Source organism: Nesoenas mayeri, assembly GCF_963082525.1.
Source record: "Nesoenas mayeri genome assembly, chromosome: 15".
Taxonomy (NCBI): Eukaryota; Metazoa; Chordata; class Aves; order Columbiformes; family Columbidae; genus Nesoenas; species Nesoenas mayeri.
In genome coordinates, this window is record NC_137559.1 from 13,255,747 (window position 1) to 13,275,788 (window position 20,042).

A 20,042-nucleotide genomic window follows, 5' to 3' on the forward strand; every position below is an offset into this window, starting at 1 on the left:
AGAGCTGTAGGTTGTAGTATTTGCTTTAAATTATACGCATATTTCAAATATGGAGAAGTGCAGAAGGCAGAGGGATCTCTAAGCTTCCCTCCAGCTCCAGGTGTTGTCCAGATAGCTCCCTTCACATCTGCATCCAGCATCCAGCCAGAAAAGGCCAATGAGGTGCTATTTTGTGATTAGATTCCTATTCTCCTGGAACTGGTCCATTTTTCTCTCTGGTACCTATTGCTCTCTAGACATAGCTGATTTAACCAGCAGCATTGTCTGCTAACACAGTCCTAGAGCGCTCTTCATCCTCCTCCTCCTCCCATGGCAGCCTCCACCTGTACCAGACTACATTATCCCAGCCCTCTGCCTCCTTGAAGAATCTGCCAGTAGCAATACCGTAAAATCAGCAAATACCTATGTGCCAGAGAATAAATTGAAGTCTGTTTAAACACATTTTTGTGTGACTTAATCTATTTTTAAGCCCAGGACTCCCACTAATGCTATATATTAAACCTCTCTGCTGTCTCCAGAATGTATTTCATTGACTGGCTGGCATCTGGCATTAGCCATTCAGGAAAAACTCAGAGTAAGCAATTGTAGCTTTTTTAGGTCAGCGCTTAAGGTGCAGGAGCTGCTGGTATCAGCAAGAGGAGAGCTTGCATCCTGATAGATCACAGGGATTTTGTCTGTGACCTGAGCACCAGGACTACAGGGTAACCTCTTACCAGGTCTGCATGGCTCACTGAACAGCAGCACAGGGAAAGCCACGAGCGTTAGTCACACTGGGTAGTTATCAGCTTAGCAGAGAAGCTGGGAATATTTTGCAAAAGCTAGGAAAAACAAGATTTTTTCTCGCCCATGCTGAGCAGTCTGCAGCTTCCCTTTCAAAGCCACATCATGCAGTAATGTAGAGAAGAGGCATCTGATTTAGAGCCAAACGGCTTTTACTGGAAAAACTGTAAGATTTTTTGAAAAAATAACTCTGAATTCATTAATTTTTCTGATTAACTGATTAAACACAGGAAAGGATTAGAGGATACGCATGTTCCTGTATTACTTTTTGAGCCACTTCAGCCTCATGTCCGTGTATGGAGGCTGCGGGATCGTATTGTACAAATCAGTATCGTATCATACAGATCGCTCTGTCTTTGTCTGAACTGAGCGAATTGAAAATCAGCCAGGAGAAGCAAAGCCAGCGCTGAGATTCTCACTGTTTGAATATAAAACATTGCCTAAATAAAGAGGGGATTCATTTGCACGATGATTGAAAATGTGCTCGTGGTCAGGTGAGGTGTTTCGCCCTACTGACCAGTAGCAGCCTGATGGGTGGGACTGGGAGAAGGCAGAGGAGAAGGTTTGCAGCAAGATATCACTTGCCCGTAGCTCATCAGTGCAGATTTCAGCCTCCAAATTCAAAGGGAAGGGCACCCCCGAGCTTGCTGCAGAGCAAAAATAGCTCAGCAGACAGTCAGCAAAGTTGAAACCTGCATCTCTCTTGCTGCCGCTCCCGGATGGAAGAGCTTCCTGACTATTATGTCAACCAAGCACCATCTAGTGGTTGTGGCACCCAGGGCTGCCCGGCTCACCGCAGCGAGATGCCGAAACGCGTCTCTGGAGCTCCCACCAGCCCTGTGTCAAGGGGAGCTAAGTCCCTGGATGAGGCGGCTCCCCAGCCCTGTGGGTTCCTTTGGTGTGAAACACCGCAGTTTGCATGTGCCTCCTTGGTCCTCGTGTTGTCTTGTCTCCCTTTTCTGCAGCGCAGGCAGGGCAAGGGTGCTCGGGGGCAGGCTGGGCAGCGGGCTGGCGCGGGCAGGGTCGGTGAGAGCGGGGTTGCGGCTGCGTTGCTGGGCTGGGGCTGCAGTTGGGTAACCGGGCAAGCAGCACCCGGCAATGCACCGGTGCATGCAGCGGAGACACGGCGCAGCTCTGCCGTGTCCAAACTACCACCTTACAGTCCCAGCTTGGGCTGCCCCAACCTCATGCCCTTTGTTGTTTTTCCCACTGCAGACTAAGAACAGTGAACAGATTTAGCAGAATTGGTATCTGTAGCCTAGACTCAAACATTTGGCCTCTGCCCTGCTCAAGGAGAGAGGACAGCTTGAGTTAGGCACCCAGATTTCTTCATTAGCTGCCATTATCTTCTACTCTTGGGTCTTTCCTACCCAGTGTGAGGCTGAGACCAGCACCTGGGGGAGAGAGAAGCCAGCTGTCCTGGGGCTGCATGCACAGCCCCTGCCCCAGCAGCGCTTGCTCCTGACTGGGGTCCAGATCTCCTGAGCAGTGACACAGATGAGCTGAGCCGATGCACACCAAGAGCGAGTCGATGCACCCATCTCCTTCCCTCAGTCCACCCTGATCTCAGTCTCAGAGCAAAGCAAAGTTCCGTGTCCCAGTTTTTGGCAAAATAGGGTTCTGGGCAGCCAGAGGATTTCCCAGATCCCAGGCACCCATCTGGCTGGACCACCTTGGGTTTCCAGTGCCGTGCCACCCCACTCCAGTGTGACAGCAGAGCCAGAGCTCTGGGCTCTGAGCACGAGGACATGCTGCCGTTCCTCAGGGATCTGTGCTGGGGTCAGATCTTGTCTTGCACTTTAGTTGATGTTTAAACCTAAGAGTTTTCTAGAAAGTAGGTACCAGGCGTAAAAGCCTCCCAAGTGCTGGGTGCGTCTTCAGGCTTTCATAAACTGAAATAAACGCTTACCCCAGTGGTGGGGATTTAGTCAGCACATGCTTCCTCTTCTCCCCTAGTGAGGTGCCCAGGGACAGTGGTTGGCAGGCTGCAGTGTGACAGACTGAAGGTGCCTCTGAACTTCTTCAAAGCCATTTAGTTAGAAAGTGATGCATCCCCTCCAGACATGGGCATCATGTCGTCCCTCAGGCTTGCGGCGCCCACGCCTTTGGCACTTCCAAAGCCTGGCATTGTCCCTGGCTTAAGTTTGAATCCCCCGATGTGACACTGGGAGGAAGTCTCTTATTTGCTTTCTTGCTGTGTGGTTGGCAGCAGAGACTTTGAAGCTGGTTAGCAAGTGATGGATGATGACACCTGACAGGCAAAGCTGACGGGAGTCAGTGTTTTCGAGCAGATGCATTTGTCTGGCCGGGCAGAGATACCCTGTGCTGCGACTCATTTCTTTACTGTGCCAAAGGAGGAAAAGAGAGCGGGATTAAAGGACTCACTGGAATCCTGCTTGTGTAATTAAAAAGAATAGGAATCCTGACTTCCAATAGAGAAACTTCATAAATATTTGAGTTTATGTTGGAGTGTAAAATAGTTTGTCAGCATCAAAACTGTGGCTGTCAGCATGGAGGAGTTTTATTCTTCCTGGCAAGGACTTAAGAGCTGCTAACAGCGTGTCCTGGACCGTTGTGAACTACAAGAACAAGCAGTTAGTTCCAACTCGTTTCTTTATCTGTGTGAAGTGCTTCCCTCCAGCCTTAGCATGCCCAGGAGAAACTGATATTTGATTTTCAAAACCATTCATGCAGCTGTCGACCTTCACTTGCCCCTTTCTGTTACAAACCCACTGTTGGCTTTGCCTTGTGAAATAGTCATTCGGATGAGAACCCCCCTGGTCTCGCCTGACTCAAGAACGATTTTGCCACATATCCTGTAACTTTGGGCTTTATCTGATGGGCTTTGAAGTGGTGCCTTACCAAGGGCTTGTAGGAAGTCGCAGGTACAATGCGGTAAGTTGTGTTTCCGCTGCTAGTTGTTACAGAACCACTTTCAAGGGACTTAGGGAGCTTTTTGGTAAGGTTCTGCCTGCTCATACATCCCATTGAGTTGTTAGGCTCGTCAGAAAGCTGCATCTGTAAACCCTGGTAGTGATGTGTGGGCTCCCTGTCGGAGGTTGCCTCAGTCTCTTCAGGTAACATGTGGAGACCCTTGCTAATGGTGGCTCAAAAAGCAGGTACAAGGACCTGAGCAGGTCTGCTTGGTGTCAGCAACACTGCGCAGGCTTGGATGGAGTATCAGAAAATGTTCTGCAGGAGGGTGGCACAATCTGGGACAGGTCTCCAGAGGTCTGGTGCATCTCCCTCTTGAAGGCTTGCAAGATCTGGCAGGACAAAGCCAGGCCTGACCCCCTCAAGGGTTGGCTGCGGGCGGGAGGTGGGACTGGAGACCCCTCCTGCTACCCTGCTGTCATTCTCTGATTGTCCTTGTGTTTCTTGCAGGAAGAAGAAGGTGAGGATGCAGATATCTCTTCTGGTCCCTCGGTCATTAGCCACAAGATGCCTTCCGCCCAAGCCTTTCATCATTTTGCTCCTCGTTACTCTGAGATGGGCTGCGCTGGGATGCAGATGAGAGATGCTCATGAAGAAAACCCAGAAAGCATCCTCGATGAACATGTCCAGCGTGTGATGAAAACACCAGGCTGCCAGTCTCCAGGACCTGGCCGCCACTCTCCTAAGCCACGGTCCCCAGAAAGCGGCCACTTAGGAAAGCTGTCAGGGACACTAGGAACAATTCCTCCAGGACATGGCAAGCATGCAACAAAATCAGGAATGAAACTGGATGCAGCTAACTTATACCACCATAAACATGTCTACCACCACATCCATCACCACAGCGTGATGAAACCAAAAGAGCAGATCGAGGCCGAGGCCACTCAGCGAGTGCAGAACAGCTTTGCTTGGAATGTAGATTCACATAACTATGCAACAAAGTCACGAAACTACACTGAAAACTTGGGCATGGGCCCTGTCCCCATGGACTCGTTAGGCTACAGGTGAGTCCCAAAGCTGTGGCTTCTCTAGGAAGCTCTTTCATAAATGGGCTGTATCGTGCCAGTGAAGCAGAGTGGTTAAACCACGTTTTCTCCTTAAAACCTGTGCTGGGAAATGGTTTAAGGGCTGCCCGCTGCTCTTCCTCTTTAGAAATGGATGTGTTCCCTGATAACCTTTATAGACCCCTTTTAATGTCTGTGATCTGGTGCTGAAAGACACCCTCTAGTCAGGGTTTTTAATGGCCTTAGTGGTAATGTAGGTTTTCTGCTCCTTAAAGCAGTGGAGGTGCTTAGAAATTGCAGATGCTGGTCTGCTACCCCATGTATCAGGAGTTGCTAAGTATAGAGCTGTGCCTTGGGGTCTGGGTAACCACTCTCCTCAGGTATTCGTGACAGGACAAAAACGTTCTCCATATTGCAAGGCCTGACCCACTCACCAGAAAAGCTCCTTTCTCTTCTGTCGAAGCGATGGACGCTGCGGTACTGCTGTGGCACCCTGTCCTGAGGGGACGTTCTCTAGGGCAGGGAACCCTCTGCCCCAGAAAGACATGGAGCTGTCTTGCGGGCTTTTGTCCATCTTCCCTTGGCCGCTTCAATTCCTGCGTCCCGTCAGTGCTGAGAGGGAGCAGCCCCGGGGGAGAGCTGTGCTCACCCCAGCTCCCCCAGGCGCTGGGTTTGGGGTGATGCTTTGCAGCGTACCGGGGGTGGGATCATTGGGGATGATGCCTAAATTTTCCCTGTTTATTCAGAGCTGTTGCTTCAACAGAGCACGAGTCTGACCATGCTGGGTCAACCCAAAGCCCCGTCTAGACACAGGACCCTCTCTAGCATGGACTACAGCACATATTAAAGGGAATTTAAGAGGACATATTCATAGCTTTCCTTCCTCTGGCACAAACTCACAGTTCCTGACAGATTAGGGGCTTCACAAGACAAGAGTTTGCATCTCAACAGTCTTGTTTGGCACCACCCTGTGGTGGCTGGTCTGGCTCCTTGTTGAACCCAGCTGGGCTGCTGTCCCCCTACCCCTGCGGCTGTGCCTGTGTCTCTGGGTTTATTACAACCTGCCAAAAAAGGTCCTTTTTTTGGTTTGCACTGAAAACCTGCTCCTCGATAATTTCATTTGATACCCACTAGGTCTCGTGTGGGGAGAAGCAGGGAAGCTGTGAGTTTGCTCTGCCTTAGGAGATCTTCAGCAACCTCTCTCCAGGTTTTTTCCTTAAAAAATCAGCCAAGCTGCCTGGGGGCCTGTTCCTCCTCTGTGGTGTTAAGGTTGTTTTTCCTGTAGGGAGGGTAGGTCCTATGGAGTGAAGTGGGTGGCTGATTAGGGTGGTCCCATGAAGCCACAGGCTGTGGCAGTGACAGGCCAGCACGAGTGAATTCTGTGTGGCCTAGTGAGCGTGGGGCTGCCCAGCCGGGCACGTGGGGCTGCGTGTGGGCAAGGGGCTTCTGTAGGAGCTGTTCCTGCAGCCATAAGCATGGCTGGAGTGTCAGCTGCTGCCTGGAGCCCGTTTGGCCACCATGTTTGACGTGGCTGGGCTTCCAGTGCATGAGAGGCAGCCCACCCTGCTGCAGTGTGATCTTCCACCCTGATGTGAAGCCTCCGTTCAAGTCAGGGTGAGAAGTAGATGCTGGGCACGGCAAATCATCAGTTTGGGGTGTCAGCGAATTAAGAAAGGGCTCAAGTTTCAAGCAGTGTCTGGCACTGAGAGGCAGCTGATGGATTGCAGCCCAAGAATGAACCTCATGCTCTGTAGCTGGTAGCTGGATGGAGAAGCCACTGTGGCTGGGTCTGGCCAGTCTTGCTTTAGCCTCAACCACAGCACGGCTGGTTTGAGCTGTGGTAGAGCCAGGGGGCTGTGCAGGGCAGCCAGGGCCACTGCCATGAGCAGCACCAGACCCTGGCAGGGCTGAGTAAGTCTGGAGACAGATGTGTCCATCCTCTGCCACGGTCTGCGGTGGTTTGGCTTAGGCAAAACGCTAATGTCTCAAGCTTTGTTCTTGCAGCGGGAAAGCAAGTCTGCTCTCAAAAAGAAATGTTAAGAAGACTGATTCAGGGAAAAGTGATGGTGCCAACTATGAGATGCCAGGATCTCCTGAAGACGTGGAGAGAAACCAGAAGATCCTTCAGTGGATCATAGAAGGAGAGAAGGAGATCAGCAGGCATAAGAAAACAAACCATGGGTAAGGGCTGGCAGAGCGAGGGGTCTTCACACTGTTGTGTTGTGTCCCCTGCACAGGGCACGTGTGTCTGGACTGTCTGGCACTCTGCCTTGTTCCTGGAGACCTTGGGGAGACAAGACTTCACCAGGCACAAGGGTTTAGGCACTTTGGAGACTGAGAATTGATCAGGGGCTGTAAGGGCTGTTTTTGTGGTTGTGCTAGGGAAAGGGTTGCAGCCCCAGGAGAATCTCACAAGTCACTGCTGTGGTTCTGAGGTGGATAACATGGCATACAGCAGGCAGGATTATTCCTTTAAGCATTTGCTGTCTGTAAATGCCTGTTACTCCTGCAAGGTGCTGATAGAAATGCAGAATCTACTGTACTGGAGTCATGGGTCCTGAGGCAGCAGTTCAGCATGGCTCAGGGTTGCCCAGCATTTCAGCTTGCTGGCAGCATCCTCTGGGCTGGTCTCACCTGCCTTGAGCAGAGCTGAGGACATGGCTGGCTCAGGGATCTCTCTGGAGCTGCACAGATCCACAGGCACAGATCCTCAGTCATAGTCTGGTCAGGCTCTGGCAAAAACCAGCTTGGTGGGTGCCGATGAGAGGAGTCTGTGGTCTTGTCCCCACTGGCGCAGCAGCGCTGAGTGGTGGAACTGCTGGTGGTTTCCTCCATGCTGGACAGTGGAAGCCAGGGCGGGTTGCACTGCGGGCAGCTGGGGCCGAGCGCCAGAGCCATGGATGGTGCCAGGTCAGCAAGGAGCCCGGCAGCACAGTCTGCCCCTGGGGCTGGAGAAGGACGAGCGCATCCCTGCAACGTCCCTTTTCCCAGAGCTGCCAAACAGTGGCTCATGGAGAGGCTCCCAGCCTGGGAGGACGTCTTCTGGGTCAGTGTCACAAATGGTGGAGCTGCATTTTGCTTGTTTTATTCTTATGTATTGTGTGCTTGATGAGAGTCCTTAAACAGACCTGTGGGCTTTGTGTCAGGGCTGGGTTGCTCACCCTGATGTCTCAGGACTTGCTGTCCTGAAATCTCCTCTAGAGGTGGATGGTGGTCCCCTCTCCTTGGAAGCTGTGCTGTAAGGAACTTCAGTTGTGCCCATGTGCAGCTGCAGGAGCAGCAGGTCCATGTAAGAGTGACAGTGCACCACAGCAGAGCCACCCAGCGGCCCATGTAAAACCTTTGTGTTTGTGTGCAGATCTTCAGGTGCTAAGAAGCAGCTGTCCCATGATATGGTCCGACCCCTCTCCATTGAGCGACCTGTTGCAGTGCATCCATGGGTCAGCGCTCAGCTCCGGAACGTCGTCCAGCCTTCTCACCCCTTCATCCAAGATCCTACCATGCCACCCAATCCAGCTCCCAACCCACTCACCCAGCTGGAAGAAGCTCGCAGGAGGTTGGAGGAGGAGGAAAAAAGGGCTGGAAAACTCCCCCTTAAACAAAGGTATGGTGATACGGTCTGGTTGTGCATGGGAGGGAAGGGGGGCACTGCTCTGAAGGTGGGCAGCTGAGGGACATGTCCACTCTGCTCTGGTCTCCAGCTCCCAGCAACAACTGCATGCAAGCCTGAGCAGAGAGGTGAGAGAAATCTGTCCCAGTCCCTCTGATGTGGTGACACAAATGCCAAAACCCACTGTGAGGACCTGGGCTTGTGGTTTGTGGCTGGAGAGGCTGGAAATGCCCATGGGAGGGTGGGGAAGGGGGTGCTGAGAGCTTGAGGAAAGGCTGGGCAGGGGGAACATGCCTGGAGGGACATGGGGTGGGAGAGCTGACTGACTCCACTCATTTTCACTTGCACGATGATTTCAAAGGTTGGTGTAGGAGCAGAATTCAGCAGGACGCAGCAAAATTAAGTGCAGAACAAGATGTATTTGCTCATTATCTACATCTCCCGCATCCCTGTGTCCCACTGCAGCAGCAGTGACTGCATGGCCCTGTCCAGGTCACTGCATCTTCCTGGGACTCAGCTCCTGCCTGTTGCAAAGCAAATTCTGCTCCTGTGTTATGTGTCAGGGAAGGTTGTTCACCAGGCACATGGAGCTCTCAGGTGAAAAGCATTTTGGAAGTGCTAGATAATTACTGTTAACAGCTAAAAGCACTTAGTCCCTTAAAAACGTTTCACAGCTTTATAGCTGTATTCTGAGAACTTGAAACTTTGACATCTGACTCTTAGAAACACGAGTGTAATTTTAAAAAGAAACTCTGTTAATTGCCGAGCTCCAATTATTTTTGCTTGCAGTGACCATGTAGCAGACTTCTGCGTATTTATATCAGAGCACTGATTGAAAGCCAGGTAATTAGAGGGCTCTCCTAAGTCAGGATAAGCCAAGTTTATTTGTCCTACCTTTCAGTTGGTGTAACTAAAGAGGCTTTATTAGTAGAGTTGTTTATAGTCATATGAAATTTATGCACCTTCCCCAGAAATGTCTAGATGCAGATACGCACTTTGGAAACATCAACCTGGGCTAAATGAATATGCAATTAATACTAATTTGGCGTGTATTGTAAGCGTAGCTTTTGTAAGAATCCTGTGGCACTGTGGGAGGTGCGGTGCAGACCGGCGGGAGGACACGCACTGGGCTGCTCTGCGTTCGCTGCCTCTCCACAAGGTCCAGCTCCTCTCCTGGTGACACAGGGTCCCCCGATGTGCCCCATGCAGGGAAAGCCAGGGAGCTGTATTTGCCGGTGGGGAACTGCTCATGAAAAGCAAATGTGCCTGTGCCAAGTAGCAGCCAAGAATGGATACAGCGGTCCCCAGGGATTTCAGGGTGTTGAAATCTCTCTGCTCGGTTTTGGCAGGATTGGGTGCTCTGGCTGGAGTACACCTGAGCCAGCAGCTTCTTAGAGAGCTCCTGCTGTGGTTGGCACAGGAGCCTGCCTGAAAACAGACCTCACGGCTCTTTGGAGAGCAAAGCAGAAGTGGAGAGGGGAGCTTGTGAAAAAACATTTATTTCAGTCGGGAGCTTTGGAGAGCTCTGGGAAATTTGAGCCAGTGTTCAAGTTTGTCAACAGCCTCGGGGAAGCACGGTGCCCTTGGCAGGAGAGGTGGAGGTGGGCCCGGAGGTGTCCTTGAGCTTGAGCTGGCTGCGGGAGGAGAGCGCAGCGTGCTGGCTTTGTGTGCCCAAGCTGACCGTGCCAGCACGGTTACCCGGCCCGGCAGCCGCTCTCCTCGGCACAGCTCTGGCCAGCAGCGCCCTTCCCCAGATCCCTGCCTGTGCCCTGCCGGGGGGCCAGCAGCCCCGCTCCCACCCAGCACTGCCCCGTCAGAAATACGGGAGGTATCTGCAGTGCCTGGACTGGCAATTGTAAATATTATTTCAGAAACCACACTTCCATTGCAGAAAAAGCCTTTCTCTCCGTATTCCGCAGTGTTTGGAGGGCCACTGATGTCTGAAATAGCCACCTGGCTGCTGCTAGCAATTCAGGGTTACGTGTCTGGTACTGAATGACTGGCAGATCTGTTGTGCCCAGCATTGGTGTCGCAGTGACCATCAGGTTTTTCCATGTACAGTCAGGTTTTGAGCCATTTTCTGTAGCTCAGTGTCACAGTTCAATTACGTTCGCAGCTGGATGGAGTAATTACTACCAGCTCTTCAGAGAATAGATTTTTGCCAGCAGTGAGGACATTAGCCTGAGCTCAGTTGGGAATTAATTGGGTTGGGCCAAGCCTGGAAGAGGAGCAGAGCTGGTGGCTGGGACACCTCCCGAGGTGACATCTGGTGCATGCGTTTCAGGCTTTCCAGAGCTCTCCAGCCCCAGGGCTGAGCTGGACCGAGCTGGTGCCCAGACTTTGTGTCCCTGTCACAGCACCACTGGGTTAGGTGGCCAAGAAATCGGGAGGGTGATGAAGTGCAGATGCAATAGGTGGAGCAGGAGCTGCATTTTCTGCGCTGGAGAACATTTGTGCTTGTGATACGTGCAGCAGGGGGGGTGATCCCAGGAGGGCAGGGTGGTGGTACCTAGCTGTGTTTCTGGGTCATGCTGCTGCCAGGAGATGGATGCAGGTGGAAGCGTTAATGAGGCAGGGCCCAGAGAGGGTCTGGTTTGGGTAAACTGTGCTCTCAGGAGATCTCTTGGCGATGACGAAAGTGGAGGCAGTTGTGTTGTCTCATTCTTTTGAGAGGAGCTCTTGGAAAATCACGTTTTCAGTGATTCTGTATTTTTAACTCTCGCTCTGTGGAGCAGTGCGGAGTTTCTGCTTTTGGGCATGATTTTCAGGCACATCTCTGCTCTGGAAAGAGGTGAGCACTGGAGCTGGGCTGAGCATGTTCAGAAATGACTTTTCAGGGATACGTTGGCAGGAGGAGGAGGAAGGAGGCTCCCAGCTGCCAGCATGGTCCCCTCTTGCTTTGACCACAGCAGAGCTTGGGGGTGTCCTGTCCATTTCCCCGGCTGAAGCAGAAGGGCAGCCCCAGCTGTGCTGCCTGCGCAGGGTGCGGGGGTTTGTCCTCGCATCCCCAGGTGTGCAGCAGCGCTCTCTCAGTCACAACTTGTTTCTAGCAGGATTAAAGAGAAGCTCAGGGACTCTGAGGTTTTCCAAACCCCTTCAATTAACTTTGTCTCGCAGGGTTCACAGAATCTGCCTGAATTTATGACCCATTTTTCCTTTAAATGCCTCATATTTTTTTTTTTCCAAGAATGACTCAATTCCTTAATGTTTTTGTAGCTAAAGGGCATCCTGTGCTGTGGTACGGGGATGGGAGTGGCTCTGGGGGCTCTGCTGGCACCCGAGTGGACCCTCACCTCTCAGCGTGCTGCATCTTCTCCAAAGGTCTCCCAGGCAGAGCAGGAACCAGGAGGGTTGTTCAGCTGAACTTCAGACCTCTCATGCCTTTAGAAAGACAAGAAAAGATAGTGCCTGCTCTTGTTGGCAAAGCCAGCATTTACGTGGGCTTGCCATTGAAAAGGTGCTCTGCCCGCAAGCCGGTGTTTAAAGGTTAGGGTCAGCGTCAGTTCCAAAACTGTGATTACCTCATGTGCTTGGCAAATTCTGTTTTTTATAGCAACTTTCCAGTCATGTAAATACAAAATTATCTTTTTTATCCAGCATGCTTTTTAAATATTTTTCTAAAGCTGCCGAATTTGCTGTGTGTGACTTTGAAAGAGAGGGCTGCCTCTGGCTCAGACCACACATGCCAAGTTGCCAGTTTGCGTAGGCTGCTCCAGTGTTTGTGCAGCATTTACAGCACCCCAGATGAAAGGCTCCACAGAAGGGCAAAGTACCCTGGGTGTTGTTATTGCTACTTTTGTCAGCCTCTCAAAATGGGGTTAGAACTGGGCTGACGCTTTTGGTCTAGTGATGGCACCACGTAGCAGAACCCCAGTGTGTGGGCTGGAAGCAGAGACCAGACCAACATCCTGAGAGTCAGGAAAACATGGGAGGTTTAAAGTCACTGAGGTTTTGGGGATGGTGGCTGCCTCCCTACTCTGTGCAGATAGCAAAGCCTCCAGGGCACGTCCTGCTGGGAGCTCCGTCCCCTCCGACCTCCCTCTGCACCGGGAGAGGTGCCCGGGGAGCTGCGGGAGCAGGAGCGGTTCTGGCTGCGCAGCCTGGCAGATGTAGGTCTGCAGAAAGCCATGCTGAGCTGTTTTGGCCATGGCAGCAATAATCCCGAGTAGTCTGAGCAGTGTTTGCGTTACGGTCCCCAGGCAGCCTCGGTGTGCGTGAGGAACGTGCTGCTGCTGCCCTGGCTGCTGCCCTGGCCGGGTTGCTCACCGGTGACTCTGTCCCATCTCAGGGCCTGGGGTTGGGTTTCTTCAGCACAAAGGGGCTGAGCTGGAACCTATGCCCTCCTTGTAGTGGCAGCCTGGCCTCATCCAGCCTTTCCAAGTGGCGTTTGCTACTTCACCACCCTCAGTGTGCAGCTCTGTGCCAAGAGAGCCAGTGGTCACGGCAAAGAGTGTTCAGGGATCACACTGAAGTTCCTCCAGCCCATTTCTGTCACCTCTGGTGGGGCCTGACACCCACCGCTGGCCTGGGCAACCCCAGAACCCGCACTCAGCAGGTCGCTTGTATTTTTTGCACGGCAGGTTGAAGCCCCAGAAGAGACCAGGCAGTGGAGCGTCCCAACCATGCGAGAACATCGTGGTCGCTTACTACTTCTGCGGAGAGCCGATCCCTTACCGCACCCTCGTCAAAGGGCGCGTGGTGACGCTGGGACAGTTCAAGGAGCTGCTGACCAAGAAAGGGAACTACAGGTAAGGGCTGCTCCCTGTGTGCGGTGTGGTGCCAGCAGACTGTCAGCAACGCCTGGCAGATGCTGTTGGCAGGACATGGCAGTGTTGCCCCCCTCAAGGCAAAGGAGCGTGGTGGAGGTAGATTTGGAGCTCCTGGAGGTCCTGACAGCCTTCCACAAGGGCTCCCGCTAGTTGTGCTGCAGTAGGGGTGTGGCAGTAGAGCCAAGGCTGTTGAAGAGGCAGGTTACAGGGTCGGGGCAGGTTGGGTTCTGTACCAGAAATGTCTTGCATCACAGTTTGCAACTTCAGCAGAAGCTGCTGAGCTGCCCTGTGGGGCCCTCACAAGGTCCTGGGCTGGTGAGGAGCAGTGTCATATGGTGGTCAGTGATGCTGTGAGGAACCCTCTGATTTCCAGAGCCACTTCAGCTCCTCCCAGACTTTCCTCCAGCGAGGATAGGGAGGTTGGGTCCTGCCCAAATCCCAAAGCAGCCAGGCATGGGACATGTAGCTCTCCAAATTCCCCCTTCCAAGTGGAGCAGCCATAGAGAAACCTGCCTAGAAACACGCCGGCACCATCAGTGTCTCCAGCCTCTGCTTTGGGGAGAGCTCCGAATGGGCTTGGATTCAGGGCTGGAGCTCCTGAATGTGCCAACACAGATTCCGACCACTCTGGTTTGCTCACTGGGTGAGGGCAGGGGCAAAAGTGTGGCTGCAGTTGCCTCCATGTCAGGGGGAGCTGCTCCCCATGCACCATGAGCTCAGGGGCATGGAAAGGAGTTGTACCCAGGTTTGGTGACTGTGGTGTCCTCATGACCATTCACCTGCTCTTTTTGTCCTCTCTCCCATGTTTCTGTTTTTTTCAGGTATTACTTTAAGAAAGTGAGTGACGAGTTTGACTGTGGTGTGGTCTTTGAGGAGGTGCGGGAGGATGACACCATCTTGCCCATCTTCGAAGAGAAGATCATCGGGAAGGTGGAGAAGATCGACTAGGGTGCCACGGCGTGAGGACAGGACTGTGAAAGACTCCGGGACCGGAGGAGAGGGCCTGGGGTGGACGCTGGCAGTGCCGCTGCCACGGGTGCTGGAGGACACAGCCAACTCCAGCACCGACCTGGGCGAGCTCCGGGCTGCCGGTGGGTGACGTTTCACCCCATCAACCTGCCAGTGGGAGCCCGGGCTCCCTCTCCATACCGACTATAAGTGTAATGTAGCATTGTACAGTGCATTAGAAAGTGTAATATGACCTTGTTTACTAAAGCTGCATATTTTTGATATATTGTAATAAAAGGAAAATATTTCCAATGTCACAGTGCTCTTATGTAAATGTAAAACATACAGGTACTGCAGAATGTGCCCGAAGTGTACAGCCATCCCTCAGACTCCGTCTGCTCCTCGCTTTCACGTCACCCTGCCCTGCTTCCCGGCGTGGGTGGCTTCGGAGCGCCGCCGCTCGGGAGGGGCTGTGGTCCCAGATCGCCTCTGAAGACTATTGAGCCATTTGGAACAAGTTGGTCTCTCGCCGCCCTGGCAGCCACAGCGGCTGGACATGGTAGGATGAGGTTTTTTTTCCCTCATGAGCTTTCTTGCGATTGAGTAAATACCTGAGGGATAGAAGGGCTGGTGCCGCGGATTTCCCTCAGTGCAAGGAGCCAGGGCGGCAGGCTGGGTGCTGGTGTTCCCCCATGTGTGCCCTGCCCCTGGAGGAGGGTTCACTCCCCAAGAGGGTGCTGTGTCTCTGCAGAGCACCAGCACCTGTGTCCCCAGCGCAGACGTACCCAGGCCTCCAGCACCAAGCTGCGGTCAGGGGACTCCCTTAGGAGAAACTTGGTAGGGGAGGGAACTGAAGAGACACTCAGTCTGAGGACAAAACCCATCTTTTTATGAGTCCTCTGTCTTTTGTTGGCTTGTGTCTTAGGAGAGGCCGCGTGATGGCACTGCAGGCCACTGCCAAACGCAAGGGGGGTGTTGGTGCCTGTTCGTGGGGCTCGTGAAGGGTCAGGTGACCCCATGGGGCAGTCGGCACCTGGGGAAGCCTCCTGGGCTTATTTGGCCACAGGCCCTGTCCTCTCCCCGCTCCTTCAGACACCGGCGCTCACCCACCCACACAAAGAAGCCGGGGGCTCCACATCGGCGCTCTCCCTGCCCAGCGCTGCTCACAGCTATGGTGGCGCTTTGGAGCTGCTGGGGCCCCTGTGGCACCACGCCGGGACACGACTCAGCCTGTTGTACATGTCACCGAGTGCCTTTAAAATTATGGTTCTGAGACTAGCCTATACGTGACATCCAGCAAAATCCACAATCATATTCAGCCCGGGAACAGCGTTATGAGTGGTTTCCCCCCGCCTCCTTTTTTTTTTTTTCCGTTCTGATGGTGTTGTGTCTGGTGAGGTTGTTAATATGCCCGGGATTTCCCTCTCCCCCTTTTTTTACTCAGGGGGTCCCCTGTAAATATGTACAGTGGCTGCGCGACTCTGGCAACGTCTCCTCTGCATTCTCATGTGCTGGCTTGTACAATGATCTTTTCAAAGGTACTTGGATAAATTGAAATAAAACTCCATGTCCCACTGCCTGCTGGTTTCTTCCTTCCCCGCTGAGCAGATGCCCAGGCCCCCGGCAGCCAGCTGGGGTGGTGGAGGATGGGATGGGTTGGGCAAAGGGCCCTGATGTGGGCTTGGGCAGGTGGTGGGGCTGGGGTGTCTGTGAGCTCCCTTGAGGGGTGGCTGGGCAGGTCCCGGCCCAGGGGAACCGAGGTGTTGCCCTCAGAGGAATCGCCCAGGATCTGGGATCAACAAGCCCAGGGAGAGGGGACCGTGCAGGGTGTTCTGGGGGATGCTGGGGGGGTCCCAGGGGCTGTGAGCCAGGCTTGACCATGGCGAGCCCCGTGCTGGCTGGGACAGCAGCTCCTGGGGCTCCCCTGGGGCTGGCAGATGACTGGAGTCCAGGCCTGTGACGGGATGGCTGCCTGGGAGCCACAACCAAGGGACCCCAGCTGGTCCCTCCATCACCTTTGCCCAGCAGCTGGCTCTGCTGTGTCCCCGAGGACACGGGGGGTGTTCCCACAACGTGCACCCCGCGGTGCTGCAGAGCCACAGACACACAGAGCCCGCATCGTTTCCAGGTGGTTTATAGCAGGAGCACAAGTGGGATGGGGCTCATAGCTCATCCCGGGATTCGGCCGTCCCAAGTGAACTTGGCTCCTCGCTGCCTGTGCTGTTCTCGGGGGTCTGGGGCACCTGGGGAAGACAGTGGTGGTGAGGCACGGACAGACACACACCCCCTGCCTGTCCCTGTCCCCATCCCAGAGGAGCTGATCCCGCCCAGGAGCTGTGTTGGGGTGGGAGGGCCCTGGTGTGGGGGGCCTCACTCACTGCAGGTGGCTCCTCGGGCAGCGTCCCCCCATTTTCCAGGAACTTAGAGAAGGTCTCCACATCTCGAGTGCTCTTGTACTCAACCATCTGCAGCCATGGGATGGAATGGAAATGAGGGGTGACCCCATTTCCCAGGTGCTGGCAGAGCCAGGGTGGCCCTGCAGATGCCCCCACTTACCTTCCTGCCTGGCCCCGCGGGGAAGTAGTGCAGGGTGGGGAAGCCATTGATGGTGATGTTCTCCAACTCGTTGGCCGTGGCATCCAGCTCAGCGATGACGATGTCCTTGTGGTCCTTGTAGCGCTCGCCCAGCTCCTCCCAGGCGGCTGCCATAGCCTGGCAGTGGGAGCACCACGGTGCGTCTGTGGGACCGGCACAAACCAGGGGATAGGGGCTCTGCGGGGGTCAGGGCACAGCATCCGCTGGGCAGGGGTTGGGGGCGCGACTGGGGATGTCGCAGTGCGGGCCCGAGTCCCGTGCAGAGCTTGAGGAGGGTCACAGGCAGCCCCGGCACTTACAGAACTTAACAAAGACGTTCTTGGTCTCGTCAAACGCCACCTGCTCAAAGGTCTTCCCCACCAAGACTTTAACGGGCCGCGTGTCCCAGCCCTCGGGGGGCTCTGCGCTCAGCAGGTGGGGCTGTGGGGACAATCGGGACAGCCACAGCCTAGGGTGAGTGATGCCAGGGCCCCATGGGCACAGGATGGAACGGGGGGACCCCATTCTGTAGCCCACAGCGCGCCTGTGCTGCCTTTCGGACCAACTCTGCCACCATCCCATCTCTGTGTGCCTCCATAGCAACAGTCTCCTGACTCCTGTCCCACAACAAACCCCCCCAAATCCTCAGGCCTCGCAGCACAAGCATCAGCGAGCAGGTGGCTGGTGTTCACCACACAACTGCCATCATTAGGCCTCAGAGTTAACAGCCCACCGCTCACCACTAGGAAGCATCCTTGGTGTCAGCTGGCACCGTGTTGCATCCCTCACCTTCACCTTTCCATCCAGCACCGCCTGGACAAAGGTGCGGATGGCCGCCTCCGAGAAGGTGTCCTGGTCCATCCGGTACTTGCGGTTGTTCTCCATCTTGACCAGGCGCAGGGTGGGGGTGTCAGCAGGTGTCATGGCGAAGAAGGGCAGGACATGAGCGCCGTCCCCAGTCACGTCCACCACCACAAAGAGTACCTAGGCAGGAGGTGGGTGACACTGAGGTTGTGGTGCCCCATGGTCACCCCTCCATGTCCCCACCATGGGCTCTCCTCACCTTGCCCCGGAAGGCACCGGCAGCCGCTCGGAATCCATCCCGCAGTGCCAGCTGCACCGGGGAGGACTTGTTGAGGAAAAGCAGCATGTGGTGGGGGATCTTGGCACCGAATATCTGTGTGGCGGTCTGAGGAGGAGGAGGAGGGTGAGGGCAAGGGGAACATGGCCCTTGCGGATTCAGGAACAGGGATGGGGAGGGGCTGTACCTCGTTGGTGAACTCCATCACCAGCTCCAGGCTGTGAACACGGAGCAGCTGGGTGAGCTCAGCCACGTCCAGCCCCTGGGCTGGGTCCACGGGGAAGTCTGTCCGTCCCTCGTCGAACTGCCGGGGCCAGGGCTGGTGAGGGCTGGCGGGGCCAGCACAGCCCCACCACTCCCCTGCCACCTCCTCACCTTCTTGAAGAGGCAGACAGTGTCGGCTGACAGCCCATACACCTGGAAGAGCTCGGCTGCCTCGGCCACTCCAAACGGCACGTCCACCACCTCGCCAGCCACCTCGTAGAACGCCTGGGCTGCCTGGCCCTGCAGGTCCTGTGCAGCCGCCCCGTGAGCAGCCACAGCCACGGCCCCGATCCAGCCCCCACTCACCACAGCCCACCTTGAAGAAGCCGATGACCACCAAATCCTGGGAGCTGATGAAGGCAGCGGCGGTGTCGGGGTCCTGCAGCAGCGTGGCTCTGGGGCCGGCCCGACGCTGCATCCAGCGCACGATGCCCTCAGCATCCATGCGGCCTGCCACGCAGGGCAGGGTCCCCGTGGTCACCTCAGCCACCCTTCACTGGGCTGTCACACAGCCCTCCTGCCCCCAGCACCACCTGCCATCACCACCACGGCACTGCCAGCACCACTCCATGCACCATCGCCATGCTGTCACCTGCACACCATCACCACCCCGCACTCCCCACCAGGACATTGCCACCCTTCCCATCGTCACCCCCCACCACCTGTCTTTGCATGCCAGCCCACCCCAGCACCCATCGTGGCGTCCCCCACAACAGGTGCCACAGTCACCGCGCGGTGTCACAGCCATACCGGTGTAGGCGAGGGGGTGGGTGCGGTTGCCATCACGGAAGAGCTTGAGAGTGGGGTATGAGGTGATGCCAAACTCGCTGGCCAGGGCCCCCTGTGCCATGGCATCCACCTTGCCCAGCCGTGCCAGGCTGGACTCGTTCTTCAGTGTGGTGGCTGCCTGGGCAAAGGCCGGGGCCAGCCGCTGGCAGTGCCCGCACCACGGCGCGTCTGCGGGCAGCGGACAGTGTTGGCAGTAGGGACGGCCCCAGGACAGCTTTGGGGTGTCCCTGGTTCCCAGGGTGGGCTCAGTGGGTGGCTGGGGCACAGAATGGCTGCATGAGCCTGTTGGGCTCCAGCTCGTGCCCCTGCCCACATCCCCTGCACCAGGGCCCATGTCCCACACACCCACCATGTGTCCTCCCCATCCCTGCTACATGTCCCCCACCATCCCTCTGCCTGTGTCCCTGCTCCAAGTCCCTGTCTCCGTCCCATGCCCCACACCCCTGCCCTGTCACATGCCATACCCTGTGCCCCTCTGACCCACAGCCTTGTCCCTGCCCACACCACCCAGCCTCCATCCTGCACCCATCCTGTGCCCCATTCTGCACCTGCACCCCTGCCCTGTACCCCACGCCCCTGCCTGCACCCCTGCCCACAGCGGGGACACTTACAGAACTCCACCAGCAGCAGCCCATGCTCACTCAGGGCACGGGCAAAGTTGTGCTCATGGAGCACCAGCACGCCATCCTCCTCCCCAAGTTCGTCCGAGAGCTCTTCATCCTCCTTCTCCACCACCACCTCCCCATCCTCCCCCTCAGCCCCCAATACCAGGCACAGCCAAGCCAGTGTCAGCAGCCAAACCAGCCGGGTCCCCCAGCCCTGCATGGTGCCAAAGCCACTGCCCAGGGGGAAGGACACAGATAAGGGCCCCAGGGCAGGTGGTGCCAGTCCCCTGGTGCTCGTGGCCCTTTGCTACTGGCTGCCCGGCACCACCGATAAGGCAGCAGAACCAGGTGGCTGTTTTCCAGCCACCTGTCCCCACAGCAGAACCTGCCCTGCCAGCGGGACAGAGGCGATGGGGGCACAGACACACCAGTAAGAGACCAGTCTGTAGGGTTTAATGGCAATGGAAGAGCACAGCCTGCGACCGAGTGGGCAGCCGGGCACGGCGCCGCCACGGCAGGGTCACGGCCCTGGGCCCAGCGATGGGGACACTGCGAGGACCAGGTGGGCATCAGTGTTTTAAAAAAAAACTAGCAATTAAAAATAACTTTGGTTGCGAAGACCACGACTGTGGGTGCCCACTCGCTAAGGGACCCCCCACACACAACCCTTCACATGACCAGGGC

The 20,042-nt window shown here is 55.3% G+C and overlaps 2 protein-coding genes across 5 annotated transcripts in view; one reads left to right on the forward strand and one right to left on the reverse strand.

Annotated features, from left to right (window-relative positions):
• AXIN1 (axin 1) overlaps nt 1–15,632 on the forward strand; it is a 76,012-nt gene extending 60,380 nt beyond the window's left edge. For 2 of the 4 annotated variants that reach the window (XM_080354069.1, XM_080354068.1), the window contains exons 6-10: nt 4,165–4,718; nt 6,723–6,899; nt 8,077–8,322; nt 12,909–13,076; nt 14,394–15,632. In XM_080354069.1, the coding sequence (XP_080210195.1) occupies nt 4,165–4,718; nt 6,723–6,899; nt 8,077–8,322; nt 12,909–13,076; nt 14,394–14,538 (1,290 nt within the window). In that variant the 3' untranslated portion in view covers nt 14,539–15,632. Of the gene's footprint in view, nt 1–4,164; nt 4,719–6,722; nt 6,900–8,076; nt 8,323–12,908; nt 13,077–13,918 lie in introns of all 4 variants that reach the window. The other 2 variants (XM_080354070.1, XM_080354071.1) reach the window with 2 other exon arrangements.
• A 575-nt stretch (nt 15,633–16,207) lies between these two features.
• On the reverse strand, nt 16,208–19,578 carry PDIA2 (protein disulfide isomerase family A member 2; the record flags this gene model as incomplete). Its single annotated transcript, XM_080354094.1, has 11 exons — nt 16,208–16,288; nt 16,427–16,510; nt 16,602–16,783; nt 16,940–17,060; nt 17,409–17,603; nt 17,683–17,808; nt 17,888–18,004; nt 18,076–18,213; nt 18,281–18,414; nt 18,715–18,921; nt 19,365–19,578. The coding sequence occupies 11 exons, from the start codon at nt 19,576–19,578 to the stop codon at nt 16,208–16,210; spliced, it is 1,599 nt and encodes a 532-aa protein (XP_080210220.1).
• Between the last annotated feature and the right edge of the window lie 464 nt (nt 19,579–20,042).